The sequence below is a fragment of the Trichechus manatus genome, unplaced genomic scaffold (genome assembly GCF_000243295.1).
Source record: "Trichechus manatus latirostris isolate Lorelei unplaced genomic scaffold, TriManLat1.0 scaffold00186, whole genome shotgun sequence".
NCBI lineage: Eukaryota > Metazoa > Chordata > Mammalia > Sirenia > Trichechidae > Trichechus > Trichechus manatus.
The window spans coordinates 2,383,949-2,402,368 of NW_004444122.1; the positions used below are offsets into that span (position 1 = coordinate 2,383,949).

An 18,420-nucleotide genomic window follows, 5' to 3' on the forward strand; every position below is an offset into this window, starting at 1 on the left:
AATGGTACAAGCACTTTGGAAATCGATTTGGCGCTTCCTTAAAAAGGTCAAAATAGAAGTACCATATGATCCAGCAATCGCACTCCTTGGAATATATCCTAGAGAAATAAGAGCTGTCACACAAATAGATATATGCACACCCATGCTCACTACAGCACTATTCACAATAGCAAAAAGATGGAAACAACCTAGGTGCCCATCAATGGACGAATGTGTAAACGAATTATGGTATATCCACACAATGGAATACTATACAACAATAAAGAACAATGATGAAGCCGTGAAACATAACATGGAGGAAGCTGGAGGGCATTGTATTGAGTGAATTTAGTCAGTCACAGAAGGACAAATATTGTATAAGACCACTGTTATAAGAACTCAAGAAAAGGTTTAAACACAGAGGAAAACAGTCTTTGATGGTGTCATGGATTGAATTATGTCCCCCGAAAAATGTGTATATCAGTTTGGCAGCGCCATGATTCCTGGTACTGTGTGATTTTCCTACATGTTGTAAATCCTGCCTCTATGATGTTAATGAGGGAGGACGGATGGCAGTTGTGTTAGTAAGGCAGGACTGGATCTACAAGACTGAATTGTGTCCTGAGGCAATCTCCTGAGATATAAAAGAGGGAAGTGAGCAGAGAGACGGGGGCAGGGTGGGGGGACCTCATACCATCAGGAAAGCAGTGCCGGGAGCAGAGCGTGTCCTTTGGACCTAGGTCCCTGCGCTGAGAAGCTCCTAGTCTGGGGGAACACTGATGAGAAGGGCGAGAGAGAGAAAGCCTTCCCTTGGAGCTGACGCCCTGAATTTGGACTTTTAGCCTACTTTAACTGTGAGGATATAAACTTCTGTTCATTAAAACGATCCACTTGTGGTATTTCTGTTACAGCAGCACTAGATGACTAAGGCAGATGGTTACGAGGGTGGGGAGGGTTGTTCACTAACTAGATAGTAGACAGGAATTATCTTAGTGAAGGGAAGGACAGCACACACTACCAGGGAAGTCGACACAACTAGACTAAACCAAAGCTAAGAAGTTTCCTCAATACAATCAAACACTTTGAGGGACAGAGTAGCAGGGGTGGGAGTCTGGAGACCATGTTTTCAGGGAACATCTAGGTCAACTGGCATAACAAAACTTATTACGAAAATGTTCTGCATCCTACTTTGGTGAGTGGCGTCTGGGGTCTTAAAAGCTAGCAAGTGGCCATCTACGATGCACCAATTGGTCCCAACCACCTGGAGTAAAGGAGAATGAAGAACACCATAGACACAAGGAAAGTATTAGCCCAAGAGACAGAAATGGCTACATAAACCAGAGACTTCATCATCCTGAGACCAGAAGAACTAGATGGTGCCCGGCTACCACCAATGACCGCCCTGACAGGGAACACAACAGAGAGTCCCTGATGGAGTGGGAGAAAGGTGGGCTGCAGAACTCAAATTCTAGTAAAAAGACCAGACTTAATGGTCTGACTGAGACTGGAGGGACCCCAGAAAGCATGGCCCCTGGATTCTCTATCAGCCTAGACCTAAAACAATTTCCGAGCCCACCTCTTCAGACAAAGATTGGACTGGACTGTGGGACATAAAATGATACTCGTGAAGAGTGTGATTCTTAGCTCAAGTAGATACATGAGACTAAATGGGCAGCTTCTGTCAGGAGGTGAGATGAGAAGGCAGAGAGGGTTAGGAGCTAGTTGAATGGACATGGGAAATCAGGGGTGGAAAGGAGAAGTGTGCTGTCACAGTATGGGGAGAGCAATTAGAGTCACATAACAATGTATGTATAACTTTTTGTATAAGAGACTAACTTGAAATATAAACTTTCACTTAAACTACAACAATAAACAAACAAACAAACAAAAAAAAAAAAAACAGTTGCCTTCAAGCAGATTCCTACCCATGGTGACTCTTATGTGTGTCAGAGTAGAACTGTGCTCCATAGGATTTTCAGTGGCTGATTTTTTGGAAGTATATTGCCAGGCCTTTCTTCCAAGGCACCTCTGGTTAGCAGCCCAGTGTGTTAGGTACTAAGTGCTGCCTGGAATGCCTTTTTATAATGCCACAAAAGGGAGTTGAGACACTCCCCTCTCCCTTTTCCCTTTTCTGGAACCTACGAGAACAAGTCCGACCACCTACCACTGCCAGGGACTGCCGTTTATCCCTCCTAGGGAAGATTTATTGAAGCTGAGGTCAGGGCTTGGTAGAGAGATGAGGGCCAAAAGGCTGCGCCTGGATTGAGCTGCTAGTGACCACTGGTCAGACTTTGGTGGACGATGCCAGAGTCTCCTCAGGACCTAGTAAAGGGTGTTCAGCTGCTAGCCCTACTACTTGAAACAGTCCCACATCTCAGGCTTCCGGTTTTGGTTCCTGTTCTTTCACGTTATCTTGCCAGCTTCCAGCTGCTCCTCCTTCAAAGCCAAACTGCAGAGCAGTGTCCGGAACTCGGCATTCACTGTGTCTTTCTTCAAGGACCTCAGGGAACCCTTCCCCAGACTACCGTCTCCACTTCTAACTTCGCTAGGGTCTGACACCATCCTGGCTCCTAAAATTGTGCCCGAAGCATTCACACACAACACACTGCCAGGTGTGTTCCCAGCATACCGGCTGTAACCTGAGCTCAAAAACTTCTATCTGACTGCGCATGAGTCGTTACAGACAGCACCTTGACTCTGCCCTAGCTTCTTATTCTCTCTTTTTTAAACATAAATCACTCACAGTCTTAACACTTTATTACTAATTACACATTATTTGGTACACATTTTACTGTTGATCTTGGTGAAATTCAGATTTATTTGAGAGGTGATGTGGAAAAACAGGAAGAACGTGAGGGAGGAACTGCCTGGGGACTTGGGTCTGGCTGTTGACAAAATGTCTTCTTTGAAGAATGAGGATAATTTAAACTGATTTAGAGAGGAGGATAGTGAATGAGAGGAGAGAAAAAAACCCATTGCCATCAAATCAATCCCGACTCATAGTGACCCTGTAGGACAGAGTAGAACTGCCCCATAGGGTTTCCAAGGAGGGGCTGGTGGATTCGAACTGCCAACCTTTTGGTTGGCAGCCATATCACTTAACCACTTGGCACCAGGGCTCTAAGAAGAGAGAAGGGGCAGGATATTCCAGGCAAAGGTATTGCAACTTCTTGTTTACTTTTAAGTCCTTGTGCCTGTTTATCATTATTCGTTTTAAAAATGTTTTTGAAGGGGAGGGTTAGTTTTACAAATCTTCAAAATAATTTCTGGGATTTTGGCTTAAATTTCTTTTAAAATTTATTTTCAGTTAGCTGTGCGTGTGTGTCCACTGGTTCATTAACTTTGAACTCTAATGTCATGAGAAATGTCCAAAGCAAATTAATTGAAAATAAATGTTTCAAATACTGGCTCATGTATTTACAACTAGTATGCACCTTATAACTTTTATAATTTTAAACTCTTCTAAAGAATAATTTTGTTAGATTTCCAAGAAATTTATATTCATATTTTAAATGTACTTTAAGTCAGTGATGACTTACCTTTATAGTGTGTTCCCTCCTTTTTTTTTTTTTTTTTTAATTTTAATTATGTTTTCTTCATAAAGAAAAGCAAAACCCAGAAACAAAGGAATGGCCGGCTTTCTGGTTGGATGTTAAGGGGAAGGGGGGGAGTTAATTAATCATTAACTCTGTTTTAGGCATTATCTGACCTTCAAAGAAATTCTAATGAGTAGGTATTATTATTATTTTTATTATTATTGATGCTTTTGAATTACAGTGTTGGTGAAGAATATTGAATATACCGTGGACTGCAAAAAGAATGAACAAATCTGTCTTGGAAGAAGTACAACCAGAATGTTCCTTAGAAGCAAAGGTGGCGGGACTATGTCTCACATACTTCGGACGTGTTATCAGGGGGGATTAGTCCCTGGAGAAGGACATCACGCTTGTTAAAGTAGGGGGTCAGCGAAAAAGAGGAAGACCCTCAGAGAGATGGATTGGCACAGTGGCTGCGACAGTGGGCTCAAGCATAACGATTGTGAGGATGGCACAGGACTGGGCAGTGTTTCCTTCTGTTGCTATGAGGTTGCTGTGAGTCGGACCTGATTACAGGGCGCCTAACAACAACAACAGGTATTATTACTACTCCCGTTTTACAGACTTGCCAAAAGTGATGTTTGGAGAGCTTGACTTCCCCAAGGTTAAACAGCTAAAATGTCAAAGAATCTGACAAATCCAGACAATCGGAGTCCATTCAACTACAACACCTCCGTTGGAAAAAGTTAAAATATAAATTTCCTTCCTCCCTTCCTTTTTTTTTTTTTACATGTACATACAGTTTCTATGTGCCAGACACTATTCTAAGCCCTCTACAAACATTAATTCACTGACTTCTCATATCAACTCTGTCAAGTAGGAACTATTATTATCTGCATTATACAGAAAAGTAAGCTGAGGCACAGAGAGGTTAAGTAATTTGTCCAAGGTCAAACAGCTGTCAACGTCATTTCAATACTGGAATCTAAAATGAACAGATGAGTTATAATTTTTAGAATATTGTTTCCCTTTAATTTAAGCCTCCGAAACCGGCATTGCTTTCACCTGCACCGATATGTAAGTGAATGTGTCACAGCTGGACGGATTAGCATGGTTTATAAAGGTAGAGAGAGTGCTACTCGAAGTATCCTTCCGAAGCCCAGGAGGCAGCATCTGGGGATAAAGTATATGCTGTGTCCAGGAAACGGACAAGCGTTCTGTTGAGCTGGAGAGCAAGGCATGTAGCCAGGGAAATGAGACTGAAGGACAGTCTTAAATGCGAAGATGGAGTCGGCTCTCGGTAGGACTAACGTGCCGGTGCCGGCGGCTAGAGTGAAAGCTCGTGGACGACAGATTCGAAGACGAGCTCGCGAAGCCGAGGGGCTTGCTCAGGGGCGGGGCTCTCGGAGGGGACGGGGCTCTTGGAGTGGCCGGGGCTCTAGGGGGCGGGGCTTGCTCAAGGGCGAGCCTGGGGAAGGGGGCGGGCAGCTGTCGGTGGGGCCAATAGACGGGCGGGAGCCGGGCCCCTCCCAGGTCACTGGGGCCGCTTTTTGGGGCTGGCCTGAGGACGGAGGCGCGGCTGGATTCCGCTAGGGCTGCGGTTCAGCCTAACGGCCCGGGCCGAGCCGAGTCCCGCTCACTGCCCGCCGCCCGCCGCCCTGCTAGCGCTCGCCAGCATGTCCTTCATCCCGGTGGCAGAGGATTCTGACTTCCCCATCCATAACCTGCCTTACGGCGTCTTCTCCACCAAAACCAACGTGAGCTGCTGCGCTTCGGCTTCCCGGCTCGCGAAGGGAGGGCGCCCCCTCAGGGTGGGACCCCCACTCCATCTTCCCCTCTCCACCTCGAGCTTTCGCCCATCCCTTTTACCCCTCGCCAGCGCCCGACCCAGGCCCTCTGGTTCCAAGGAGGACGTGGGGCCCATCCTTGCCCTTGCTAGAACCCTTGAAGACCCTTGGTGTAGTTTGAGGAGCTTTTTAGCCCTCATTCCCGTTCCCGCCCTTGGGAGTGGGAAAGGGTGGGTGCATGGAGGCCCAGGGACGTGTCACTCTTGAAGAGCCATCTGTGGATAGTGCGCGTGAGTTCGAATACAGCCTGGTAACTTTCTAGCTGTGCAAGTTATTTAACAGCTCAGCCTCAGTTTCTGCAGGGGTGTGTGAGAATTAAATACAAAATGAAATGAAATGTGTAAGGCTGCCTTCCTGATAAGCAGAGCAAGTACGGTTCTTGGTACCGAGAGGCTGCGTGCAGTCATGCTGCCTTCTCCAAAGCTGTTGGAGTGTGTTTCTTTCCCCGAGACAGCAGGTTACGGCTGGCTCTTCATCCGGAAGGTTAGCCCCTAACCCTGGAACCGCGGGAACATTAACCCTGGTATTTTTAGCCACTTAAATATTGACACACGCGTTTCCAGGCCCCAGAGCTGCGCGATCAAAGATGTCAAGTTTCTTTGCCTCCAGCTGGAATTTCTTCAGCTGGGTGGTGTGGGCTCACCGGCATTTTCTTGCTGATCAGAAGTCCTTTGGGGCAGGGAAACGAATTGTCACTTAGTAAGTGCAGTCTGTTGATATAAAGAAGTCTTAAAAAAAATAGGGGTTTACTAGTAAATATAAAATAAGCAGGTTTCTGGGTGGGGTATTCCCTTGGAATCATTTATGGTATTTTTTGCTTGGATTTCTGCTCCTAACTTTAAAGGTAAACTCCTGAATCAGCTCTGTAATGAAGTAGTTGTCATCTAGTCGGTTCTCACTCACAGCGACCCCATGTGTGTCAGAGTAGAACTGTGCTCCACAGGGTTTTCAATGACTGATTCTTTGGAAGTAGATCACCAGGACTTTCTTCCAAGGTGCATCTTGGTGGACTCAACTTCCAGCCTTTCAGTTAGTAGCTGAGCATGTTAACTGTACCACCCAGGAACTCTTCTGTAACCATAGAACTCCAGAATCTGCTTGGACCCAGTAGTGTTCAGGAAATGTTTGCTAAATGGGGCTTCTGGAAGTTGGCCCCTTCCTAGAAGGTGGGATGCCTTCCCCCATGGCTGGTCATTGGTCCCAAGTGGCTGGCTTTTTGTGGCCCTGTCTGTGGCCAGTGAGTCAACTTCTGATTTCACAGTTGTCAGACCTGGCTAGATGTTGTAAGGACACAAGAATTTGAGACTCCACCTCCCCACCCCCCACAAGGGACAAAATACAAAGCATGTTAAACCTTAACCCAAGTTGGACAACTACCCTCTAACACTTTGCCCTCAGCAGTGTGCCCTTACCTGTCCTAGGAGCACAAATTGGTTAGAAGGAAACATTGATGAGAGGCAGGCACACCTCAGTAGGGTGCTCTGGCTTGTTTTCCCAGAAAAATCTGGACTTAATCCGCCTTAGAGTACAACTGGAGACCTGGTGGCGCAGTGGTTAAGAGCTCGGCTGCTAACCAAAAGGTTGGCAGTTTGAGTCCACCAGCCGCTACTTGGAAACCCTATGGGGCAGTTCTACCCCATCCTAGGGTCGCTATGAGTCAGAATTGACTCAGTGGCAACAGGTTTGGTTCGGTTTTGGTTAGAGTGCAACTGGGTTCTTCAGACACCATGTCCTGCTGTTTCCATATTAGAATGTGCATTAGACAGCAAACAGGGTGGTCTGGGAGAAAGAGCCCCTTCTCACTGCCCTCTGTAAAGAGTGTTGAGGAAGGGGAAGCGGCCCCTTGGCATTCCAGAAGGCTCAGGGCCTTCCAGCTAACAGGCCTTGTCTAAAGCTGCCACTGTGGAGCTCAAACATTCTGATAGCTATGGCTGCCTCTCCAGGCTGGTCTAGTTGCCATGGCATGGCCTCCCCTTCCCCCATGCCAGTCCCTAAATCAAAAAACCAAACCCATTGCCTTCAAGTTGATTCTGACCCATAGCAGCCTTTTGTAATTTGGGTGAAACAATAGTGAATTAATTAGCCATCATTTCATTCATTTTTTTATTCAGCAAATTTTTTCAAACCCCATCTTAGATCCTGATTAGCATAAAAACATCTTAGAAAATTGGGGCTTATCAGCAAAGAAATAATTAGCAGGTTCCTGGGTGGGGAAAGCAGAGTCCTTGGAATTGTTTATGGTATTTTTTGTTTGAATTTCTGCTCCCAACTTTAAAGGTAACCTCCCAATTCAGTTCTAAAGTATAGAACCCCAGGTAGATATTGGGGATCAAAGACACATGAGATACCCTCCCTGGTTGTGGGTTGCTCATGACTGTTATTGTGTACCATCGAGTAGATTCTGAGTCAGTGACTCTATATGGCAAAGTACAACTGTCCTATAGGGTTTCTAGGCTGTAATCTTTTACAGGAGCAGTTTGCCAGGTCTTTTCTCCAGTGAAGCTGCTTATAGGTTCAAACTGCCAACCTTTAGCAGCTGTGCCTTCAGGGCTTCTTGCTCATTGACTAATAGAACATATACTATATGTATGTAATATATATGTACATACTCTATGTATGTATGTACATAGATATATACACAGATACAGAGATATGTATATACATGTATATACTTCCAAAACCAAAAACCAAACCCATTGCTGTTGAGTCTGTTCAGATTCATAGCCACCCTACAGGACAGAGTACTACTGCCCCACAGGGTTTCCAAGGAGTGGCTGGTGGATTCAAACTGCCTACCTTTTGATTAGCAGTTAAGCTCTTAATCACTGTGCCACCATGGCTCCATGTATATGTATATACATACTCTCTGTAATATATACATACTCTGTGTAAAGGTAAGGACAGTGGCCTCTGAGAAACGAGGGACTGCAGTTATCTGGAGATGATTTGCTGAATGCCTTGTTAAAGCCCCTGTGGTCTGGCCCCACCTCTGCTTCCCGGTCTTCTGCTTCTCTCCAGCCACACTGGCTGCTGTTGATTTTCTGGAACACACCAAGAGCGGTTTCCTGCCTCAGGGCCTAGCATGTGTTGTTCCTTGTGTCTAGAACGCTCTTCCTTCTACTCTCCATGCCTGGTTCTTTCTCATTCTTTGGGACTTAGCTTAAATGTCACCTCCTCAGAGGCCTCCCCTGTATACCCTTTCTGAATGAGTTCCCCACTGTATCCCACCACGGTTCTTGCCTATCCCTACACCTTCTTTCCTTTTGCTTCTTTGCTTCTTGAGGGCGGGAACCAAGTCACTCCTCTCTATTGCCAGGGCCTTAGCTGCCTTAGATACTGCTGGTGTGTAGTAGATGCTCCATAAATGTTGTATGAATGAATATCTACCTTGCGTCTCCTCTTGTGATGAGAGATTTACAGGTACTAGTTGATTCAATTCTCACAACAAACCTGCCATTGTTTTATTGTCCCCATTTTACAGATGAGGAATCTGAGGCTCAGAGAGGCTAAGAATCAAGCTCCAGGTTTCACAGCCAGTAAGAGGCACATTTGGGGTTGGAATCCACAACATGTCAGCCTCCAAACCCCATACTTTGCCCTCTTCTACATCAAGCTGGGAATTGGGTGAAACTTTATAAAACAGAAACAATGCACATTAATTCTCTTAGAGTTGGACAAATGGAATATCTCTCCCTAGGTCACCTCCCTCAAGATAGAGATGGAAACCTGAGTCTCGGAGAGGACCAGGGATTTGTCCAAGGTGACAGAATGGTGAATGACTGCACAGGCTGGGAGCACAAGAGTGCTGGATTCCAGCCGGGAGTTCCTTCTAGAATGGCACTGAAGAAACTAACCCTAAGGTCTACAGTACAGGGACTCACTCTCTCAGGCTGTGTTTCTGGCTCCTCAGGTCTCAGTTTGGAGCACGAGGGCAGTGACTTCCCCCTGGTGCTTCTTGGCTTTGTTGAAGCCGAGAATCTGGCAGCCACGGCTTCTAACTAGATTTTGGAGTTTTCTCAGGGATAGTGGCTCCATTGTATTTTCAGCTGGGTGTGGGGCGAGTGTCAGAGAAATAGCCCAGGGGTCTGCTGTGCGCATCCCCTGATTGGGTGGCACTCAGATCCAGGTGGCCGAGCTCCTTGCCCATCACAGAAGTTGCCATTTTCCTGAGGAGAGTCGGAGGCCCAAGGAGTTGGCAGTGGAGCTGGGAATGACAGCCAGGCTCTCAGGCAGCCTACTCAAGGCTGCCGGGTGAGGTGCCTCCTGTTCACCCCTGGTCCTAGGGGCTGACCTGCATGGAGAGATGGCTAACCCATCTTCTCTCAGCCTGCCAGAATGAGCAGCCAATGAAGATAAAGCCAGCTAGCAGGCCTGCCTCTAAGGAGCCCTGGTGGTGCAGTTAAACACTTGGCTGCTAATCGAAACGTTGGTCATTTGAACCCACTTAGCGGGAAGAAAGACCTGGCAATCTGCCTCTGTAAAGACTGCAGCCAAGAAAACCCCATGGGGCAGTTCTGTCAAATGGGGTTGCTTTGAGTAAAAATCAACCCGACGACACATGACATCAGCAACAGGCCTACCTGTACACTCCCTGGAGCTGAAATGGCAGAGAACCAAGGCGCTGGGTCAGGAGAGCTGGAAGTTGGGCTCAGGAGAGAACCCCAGGAGGTCGATTCCACAAACATGACCTTGGGTTCCTGGCTTTGACGAGCAAAGCTCAGGGGCTGTGGGGACAAAGACCAAGCTTTCCCAAATATATGAGACATGTTAATAGTCAGCTTTGATGGTGGGGTTTTATGGTGCAGAAAGGAACTTGCCCAACACATTTTGAGCACTCAGGCTTTGTGCTCCCTCGAGACCTGAGCTCTGTTGTGTCATTCACCCAAGCTCGCTGCGCTGCTGTGCAAAGCAATCCCCAAAGCCTAGATTAAACGTGAAACATACACCAACTGCCTGGTGAAGTGGCCAATGGCCAACTCCTCCACCCCTGGAGGCATTCAAGCAATACCTGGGGAAACATCAGCGGACCCTTTTAAGCTGGGGACTGACCCTGGATAGGAAGTCCCTGGGGGTGTAAACGCTTAATGTGCTCAACTGCTAACCAAAATGTTGGAGGTTCAAGTTCATCCAGAGGCTCCTCAGAGGAAAAGCCTGGCAATCTACTTCTGAAAAATTAGCCATTGAAAACCCTATGGAGCACAGTTCTATTCTGACACACATGGGGTCGCCATGAGTTAGAAGTGACTCAGAGGCAACTGGTGTTACTGGTCCTTGGATAAGAGGCTTGGACTAGGCACCTGCTCCTTCTCTACTCCAGAGGGTTGTGCTTCAGGTATTTGACTTCTCATTCAGCAGATGCAGATTCTTTGTCCTGGAAGCAGAGGTGGCACCAGATTCTGTCTGGGAAGAGAACACAGGGGCAATTTCAGCCCAGTTGAGGCCCAGGGAGCTGGAATAGATGCCAAAGATCGAATTCCTCAGTTTGCTCTACAAAGAGGGCAGGGCTTCTTACATAGCGAAACTTTCTATGCAAATGGGCCAAGCCCTCTCCAAGGCTTTTCCTGGTGCTGACCATGCTGTCTGCCTCCCAGCCAAGACCAAGGATTGGCGTGGCGATTGGCGACCAAATCCTGGACCTCAGCGTCATTAAACATCTCTTCACCGGGCCTGTCCTCTCCAAACACCAGGATGTCTTTGATCAGGTAGGACACTGTCTCATGGCTGGTCCCTGATTTCAATGGCGCTTGTTGCAAATGCTTTCCAGAAAATGCTCTTTGAGATGGAGGGCATTTCAGATAGAGAGAGTGCATTCGGTTTCAGCAGTGTCATGGATTGAATCATGTCCCCCCCAAAATGTGTGTATCAATTTGGCTGGGCCATGAGTCCCAGTATTGTGTGATTGTCCACCATTTTGTCATCTGATGTGATTTTCCTATATGTTGTAAATCCTTCCTCTATGATGTTAATGAGGGGGGATGGGCGGCAGTTGTGCTAGTGAGTCAAGACTCAATCTACATGGTTCGATTGTGTCTTGAGGCAATCTCTTTTGAGATATAAAAGAGAGAAGCCAGCAGAGGGACAGGGGGACCTCATACCACCAAGAAAGCAGCGCCGGGAGCAGAGCATGTCCTTTGGACTCGAGGTACTTGCGCGGAAAATCTAGTCCTGGGGAAGATTGATGAGAAGGCCAACAGAAAGAGAAACTTTCCCCTGGAGGTGATGCCCTGAACTTGGACTTTTAGCCTACCTTACCGTGAGGAAATAAACTTCTCTTTGTTAAAGCCATCCATTTGTGGTATTTCTATTTTAGCCGCACTAGATAACTAAGACGAGCAGTTTAGGTAGATAAGGCTGGGGTTTTTCTGGGAGAGACAGGCTGGCAGGAGTGGCCTTGGGACACCTTGGAGTAGGTTCCTAGATGCCTTGAGACCAAATGGAATGCTCTAGAATCAATGGCTATTTTGCAGACCTGAGCACTCCCAGTTGCAGAGATGAGGCTCTTCAACAAACCTAGTAAATGTCCTCATTAAGCTGTTTGAGCGTCTGCCTGTCCGAGGCCTGAGTGGGGCCCTCTTAGGGAGGGAGCCATGAGCCCTGTCCTCCAGGTCCACAGATAATAGGCTGGGAGGAGTGGACAGATGGCTCCAAGGGCCCTCTATGCTGCCACCATTTAGAGTCAGCCTGAAGTGCACACCCATGTGGGATGGACTTGAATCGACTTCCCTGCAAAGGGTCAGATATGTATATATATTTGAATTATATATAATATTTTATTTCTTCACATTCTGGAAGAATGAAATATTACTCTACTCACATTATCTTTCTAAATTAGAAGAGTCTGCTTTCTTACAGAAGTATGATACTACTTATTTTTATTCCTGAAAACAAATTCTAAATTTCAATTTACAGTAAATATATTTAAGGTAAAAAAATCAATCAAGCTTTCAAAAGTGTTTTATCAAAAGTGTTCATTGTCAACATGATACACATAAATAATGTCACTGAATTGTACATGAGAAGAATGTTGATATGGCAAACAATTTGTTACATATGTATCTACCACAATAAAAAAAGTGTGCATTGTAAGCCTACTATGGATAAGCTCTGCACTACGTTGGTTAATGGAGCCCTGGTGGCTCAGTCGTTAAGAGGCTGCTAACCGAAAGGTTGGCAGTTCGAACCCACCAGCTACTTCCTGGAAAACCCATGGAGCAGTCCTACTCCAAAGGGTCAGATATTTTGATGTTAATCTGCCTATTCCATGAGTCAGGAGGAGAATAGCGTTTATTGGCACCTACTATGTGTCAGGCCCTGTGCCAGGAGCTTCACACGCATCTCTTATTCAATCCTCACAATGACCCTCTAGCATCCGAATTGTAATGCTTGTTAGATGCATGAGGACTGCGCGTCACATGGCTAGAAGCACTGGGGCCAGGGGTGCAACTCCAACCTTAAGAATCCGCAAATGCTTTTCTGTCGTACCTTACTAAGAAACCACATTTAAAAAAAAAAAAAATGTATTGTGGTAAAATATATATAACATAAAATTTGCCGTCTTAACTATTTTTAAGTGTACAGTTCAGTGACACTTTTTATATTCACTATGTTGTACAACCATTACCACTATTCCTAAAATTTTTTTATCACCCCAAACAGAAACTCAGTACCCCTTAAGTAATAATTCCCTATTTTTCCCAAGAAACCTCTTTGTAACTTATATGAAGGGGATCAGTTTAGGCTGGGAACCCCCATTAAGACTGGAGTGTCTAGCCCCTTCAACTTCAGGCCAGGCCAAGGTTAACAGGTGTCATGGATTGAATTGTGTCCCACAAAAATATGTGTTGAAAAAAAATATATATGTGTTGAAATCTGATCATCAGTACCTGTGGATGTGACCCTGTTTGGAAATAGGGTTTTTTGTTATGTTAATGAGGCCATGCCAGTGTAACGTGAGTCATAAAGCTAATCACTTCTGAGTCTTGAAAGGAGCAGCTTAGACACAGACACACACAGAAGGAAGACAGATGCCAGAGAACACCAAGGATTACCACAGATTGCTGGCAGCCACCAGAAACCAGGAGAGAGGCCCACAGAGGGAATCAACATGGCCGAGACCCTGATTAGGACTTCTAGCCTCCAGAACTGTGAGAGAATAAATTCGTATTCTTTAAAGCCACCCACTTGTGGTATTTTTTGTTACGGCAGCACTAGGTAACTAAAATAACCAGTTTAGCCATTACAGGCGGCAGCTCCTGGGCTTTGACAACTGTGTGCAAGTCCGATGGGCTGAAGCCCTGTCACAGAAAGGCAATACCTTTCTTCTGCTGGATGACCAATGACAAAACTAAGAACTAAGGTCCCAAGAGGTGGCATGAAATGGAGATAGGTAGCAGGGGCCCTGGCAAGCTGTACTCCCATCGGCAGGTGGGGTACCCCCAGGGGTTTTCTGTTCCCGATCTTTCTCCCTGTTTTGGTCCTAGACAACCCTCAACAGCTTCATGGGCCTGGGACAGGCTGCCTGGAAGGAGGCGAGAGCATTGTTACAGAGCTTGCTGTCTGCCAGCGAAGCCAGGCTCAGAGATGATATGGAGCTTCGGAAGAGGTGAGGGCACGTGGATGTTGGTGGGCAGGTGGAACACAGCAGGGTTGATGGGAACAGTATGGTAGTTGGTGCTATTCTGAGTCAGAGGTTGGCTGCCTTGGCCTTGTTGAGTCAGATCCACCTGCATCCAGCCTCTGCCTGGGCTGCAGGTTGGCAGAGGGCTGTGGGCAATCTGGGCTTGCCTCTGTGCCTCATAGACCAGGTCAGGCCTACCGGCCCACTCTCTTATTCGCTCTGCTTTTCCTCATCAGCATCATCTGTGTCCTTGACTGGTTTTTAGAGTAGGAGTAAGTTTAGCCCGTTTCCTGGGGTGGAACATAGAGCCAGAGAAGAGGCAGTCTTGGCTTTAGTGGGTAGACAGAGCTCTGGCCCCAGTCTAGCCTGGAACTGCCCATTGGAGGATTTGGAGCAGGATTCTGGGGGTGGTGTAGACTGAGCCTGCAGGTGGGTGATCAGAGCAGGGACCTTGATTTACCACTTGCTAGGCCCTGAAGTTCCTGGTTCTATGTTTCAGTGCGTTCATCTCCCAGGCTTCTGCCACCATGCACCTTCCAGCCACCATAGGTGAGTACAGTCTCTATACTGAGACATATTAGTGAGGCAGCTTATTGGGCCAAGAGTAAATGCCTTGGTCCCTTTTTTCTGGTTGTGGGAGGACACGGAAAAAGGGCTCTGGGGCTGTTACCCCTCCGCCATTAACTCAGGCTGTGTCTAAAGACCAGAGCTCTCTCCCAAGGAGTTTGCAGACTGCCCAAATTTGTGGTTTGCTGCACAGCTCCTTGCACAACATATCTTCCTCTTTTCCCAAGAGGCGGGGATGGTTTACCCAATAATCAACGTAAGTACGTGCTTAGGGCATTACCAAAACAGGAACCAGTTGTCCAAAGCAAAGACCCATAGATGACAAGTAGACAGGACGCAAGGAAAAGCAAACACCACAGTGGAAGGGAACTGGCAGGGCACTAACAAAACTGATTCCAGTTCCAGTGCGTAAGAACGTGCTGGCTGGAAATAAAGTTCATGCAGGGTCACGAGGGCACCCACATGCAAGGTTGTTGAAGCTATGAGGCCCCTACCACTTCAACACCTTCATTGACATCTGTCTCCTGTGGTGTCCTCCCATGTAATTGAAACTCGTTATCTCAGCCTCTGGGGAGTATACTATTTGTTTCTAATAAACAAGAGGTAGGGGTGGGCTGTTGAGTCTAACTCTTGCTGCATTCATGCAATATGCAACTGGATCCAACATGAGCGATTACTGGGCATGGACAGATTATATAGTTGACAGGTCTCTGATCCGTTTTGAGAGAACCATCTTGTACGTCCATGTCTGCTGATCCAGCAGCTCTGGCCAGGAGGGCCAGCAGTGCTCTTTGCCATGATACAAACACAAGGGTATGCTCTTGTGCATGTCTGGGTAAACAACCAGTGGGAACTCCAGTCCCCTTGTGACCCTAAGCACGTGTTACCTTGCTTATTGGGTAATCCACCCCTGTACCTGGAATCATAACACTCAGACTATCGATGCCTTAGAAAATATCGCTGAAGACCAGACACAAAAAGAAGATACTGAGAAAAGAGAAGCTGAAAACATTGCCAACAAAATGCAAACACTAGAGTATATATTTATGTTGGTTATATGGAATAATATATTGCAGCATTTTCATCAGACAAGTCAAGCTCTCCAAGAGTCAGTAGTAAATTTAAAGACATATACAGATCTCTACTAGTCATTAACAGGGTATTTACATAATTTAAGATTTTGAAAACACAACAAAATGAATACAGCCAAATACTGATTATCAAGCAGTTCACTGCCAAGGAAGCGTTAGAAAGAAACAAGTAAATGACGGAAGTGCTCCAGAACTGTTCAGTGCCAGAGATCTATTTCGTGTAACCACATACTACACCATCATTGATACGGTTGAATCTTGCATGAAAAGAAGGGCAAAAGTGTATCAAGTTCTTTTAAATAGCTTTTCCTTCTTAAATAATGTGGCTATCCCCGATGCATGAAGGCATCCAAGAAATTAGTGTAGGCTTATCCCGATGACTTAAATAAAAACCTTTACTGAGAAGTACAAGAATTTCATACTTACATGAGAACTAAGTTTACAGATTCAGGAAAGACAAATTTTATTCATGTTGGCATGTGTGATTCCATAACAGAAGATAAAATACAACGCATATTTGCCAATGTTGAAACTGCTTTATGCATATTCCTGACTTTAATGATCACAAACTGCATGACAGAATGTTCATTTTTGTCCCAAAAGAGACTAAAAATCCCTCAGCGTACAATGACGCAAGAAAGACTTGATTCAGTATCCTTATTATATATGGAAGTAGATATTGTTTGGTAGCTTAATTGTGATGAAATTATTGGAGAATTTGTCAGAGCAAAGAATAAAAAGAAATGTTTTTAATTATAACATGTTAGAGATGAAAGATCTATCTAAAAATAAAATATAGTAATTTGTTGTAATATTTGTTTTCCTATCATTGAATTTTCTTTTATGACGTCTTTTCATTTGTTCATTTATAATTATAACGTTTATTATGAAACAAGCATCAAAACCGAAGTATGAGCCGTTTAAAGCAAAATGGTTGAAAGTCATTTTTTCATTGTGGGACATCAGCAGAATTTTACATTGATTGTTGAAACAACTAAGTTCACTGACTTGTTTTCTTTGTTGTAGAATATGTGGAATAGTCCTTTTGTAGAAAATGTGGTATATAGGAAAAATCTCAGTACCCTGCATCCACTAAAAATTTTATAATTCAATTCATCTCATTCCGCTAAAATGGCATACGCTACTTTTTCGTTCAATCACTAACATTATAGTCGCATTTTGAAAGAAGTTTACATCATGGATAGCTAAGACACACACACACATACGTGTGTGTGTATATATATATATATATATATATATATATATATACACATATCCTGTTCGAATGCCTGAGTAAACAGGAGGGGGCACCACAGATTATCAATATTTAGGGCCCTCACATGCCTTAATCTGGCCCTGCCAAGAGGCTATGTGGCAAGTGCTCTGAGCTCAACCCAAGAGTCAGCAGTGTTGAGGAAAGAGACCAGAGGGTGGTGAAGAGGCCCAATTTCAGCACTTGGCACAGTGTCCAACTGGAGTTTCATTCAGGAAATTCGAGTTGCTGAGACTGCCTTCGCCTGAAGCTGAGAGAGAAATTGAATCCATCTGAGGCAGAAGTTGCGACCCTCCATGCTGGTCCACCAGCCCCATGAGGAGGCCTTGCCCGTTGGGTTTGTGCCCAGGCATGCTAGAGGCTGGCAGACCCTGCCAGTCCCCTTGGGACCACAGACTCTGGCTAAGATGAGCATGCCAGCAGCCTGGGCCCTGGCAGCCCTTCCGGCTCTCTCTGCCCGCTGTTTCGTGGCTCAGTACCTAGATCAGCCCAAGGAAGCCTTACATGCAGATAGTCCACTTCCAAAAGAGAGGCAGACATATATTCGGTATTTGCTGACCTTCTCTAAGGGTTTAAACATTACAAATAGTTGAAATTCTGTGCTGAGAAGCACATAACCAAAACTAAACCCGCTGCTGTCAAATCCCTTCCGACTCATGGCAACGTCATGTGTTACAGAGTACAACTGAGCTCCACAGTGTTTTCTTGGCTGTAATCTTACAGGAGTAGATCACCAGGCCTTTCTTCCATGGCACCTCTGGGTGGGTTCAAACCGCCAACCTTTAGGCTAGTAGTTGAACATAAACTCTTTGTGCTACCCAGGGACTTCAAGTCAAAACCCTAGTATGATAAGAATTGTTTACCTTCTACCGCTCAGCATCCACTGGTTCCCTGATGGAGTTTTCCCTTTATTTCCTTTCTCTCAGTTCTTCCTTTCCTCTGTTTTCCAGCCCCTTGTAAGTGATAATAATATAGACTTGTACACATATAGGAAAACAAACAAACGAGGAGGCAGACGCTGTTACATATTTAAATCTGGCAGGGGTGCTCTGAAATGCCTTGTAGGCTCTACCCTGGGCTCTTACTGGGTAGCTGATATCGTTGCAGAATGTAGCACTGTATTATTCTAAAGCAAGTGCTGGAGTGATAGATACTTGTACTGCACTTACAGTCTATAAGGCACACTTACATGTGTTTTCTTATTTGAAAAAGATTCAACCGTTAGCTCTGCTTTGAGCCTCTCTAATGAGAAATTTAATTGAAATAGCCATGCCAGGACAACACTGATGCCCAGTAGGGGTAAGGGAAGGCCTACGATGTGCCAGGCACTATGATAAGTACTTTAGATACATTATTTCCTTTACTCTCACAATATCCCTATGATTGGTATTATTATTCCCATTTTGCAGATGGAGAAACTGAGACTCAGAGAAGTAAAAGGGTTGTCCAAGATCACATACAGACAGAAAATGGCAGAGTCAGAATTCAAATATAGATTTGGGCAAGTTGT

The 18,420-nt window shown here is 45.5% G+C and overlaps 1 protein-coding gene across 1 annotated transcript in view; it reads left to right on the plus strand.

Moving 5' to 3' along the window:
- Positions 1 to 5,126: 5,126 nt before the first annotated feature.
- FAH (fumarylacetoacetate hydrolase) overlaps positions 5,127 to 18,420 on the plus strand; it is a 48,609-nt gene continuing 35,315 nt past the window's right edge. The window contains exons 1-4 of the mRNA XM_004387496.2: positions 5,127 to 5,272; positions 10,954 to 11,064; positions 13,843 to 13,964; positions 14,479 to 14,528. Coding sequence (XP_004387553.1) covers positions 5,192 to 5,272; positions 10,954 to 11,064; positions 13,843 to 13,964; positions 14,479 to 14,528 — 364 coding nt within the window. The 5' untranslated portion in view covers positions 5,127 to 5,191. The remainder of the gene's footprint in view (positions 5,273 to 10,953; positions 11,065 to 13,842; positions 13,965 to 14,478; positions 14,529 to 18,420) is intronic.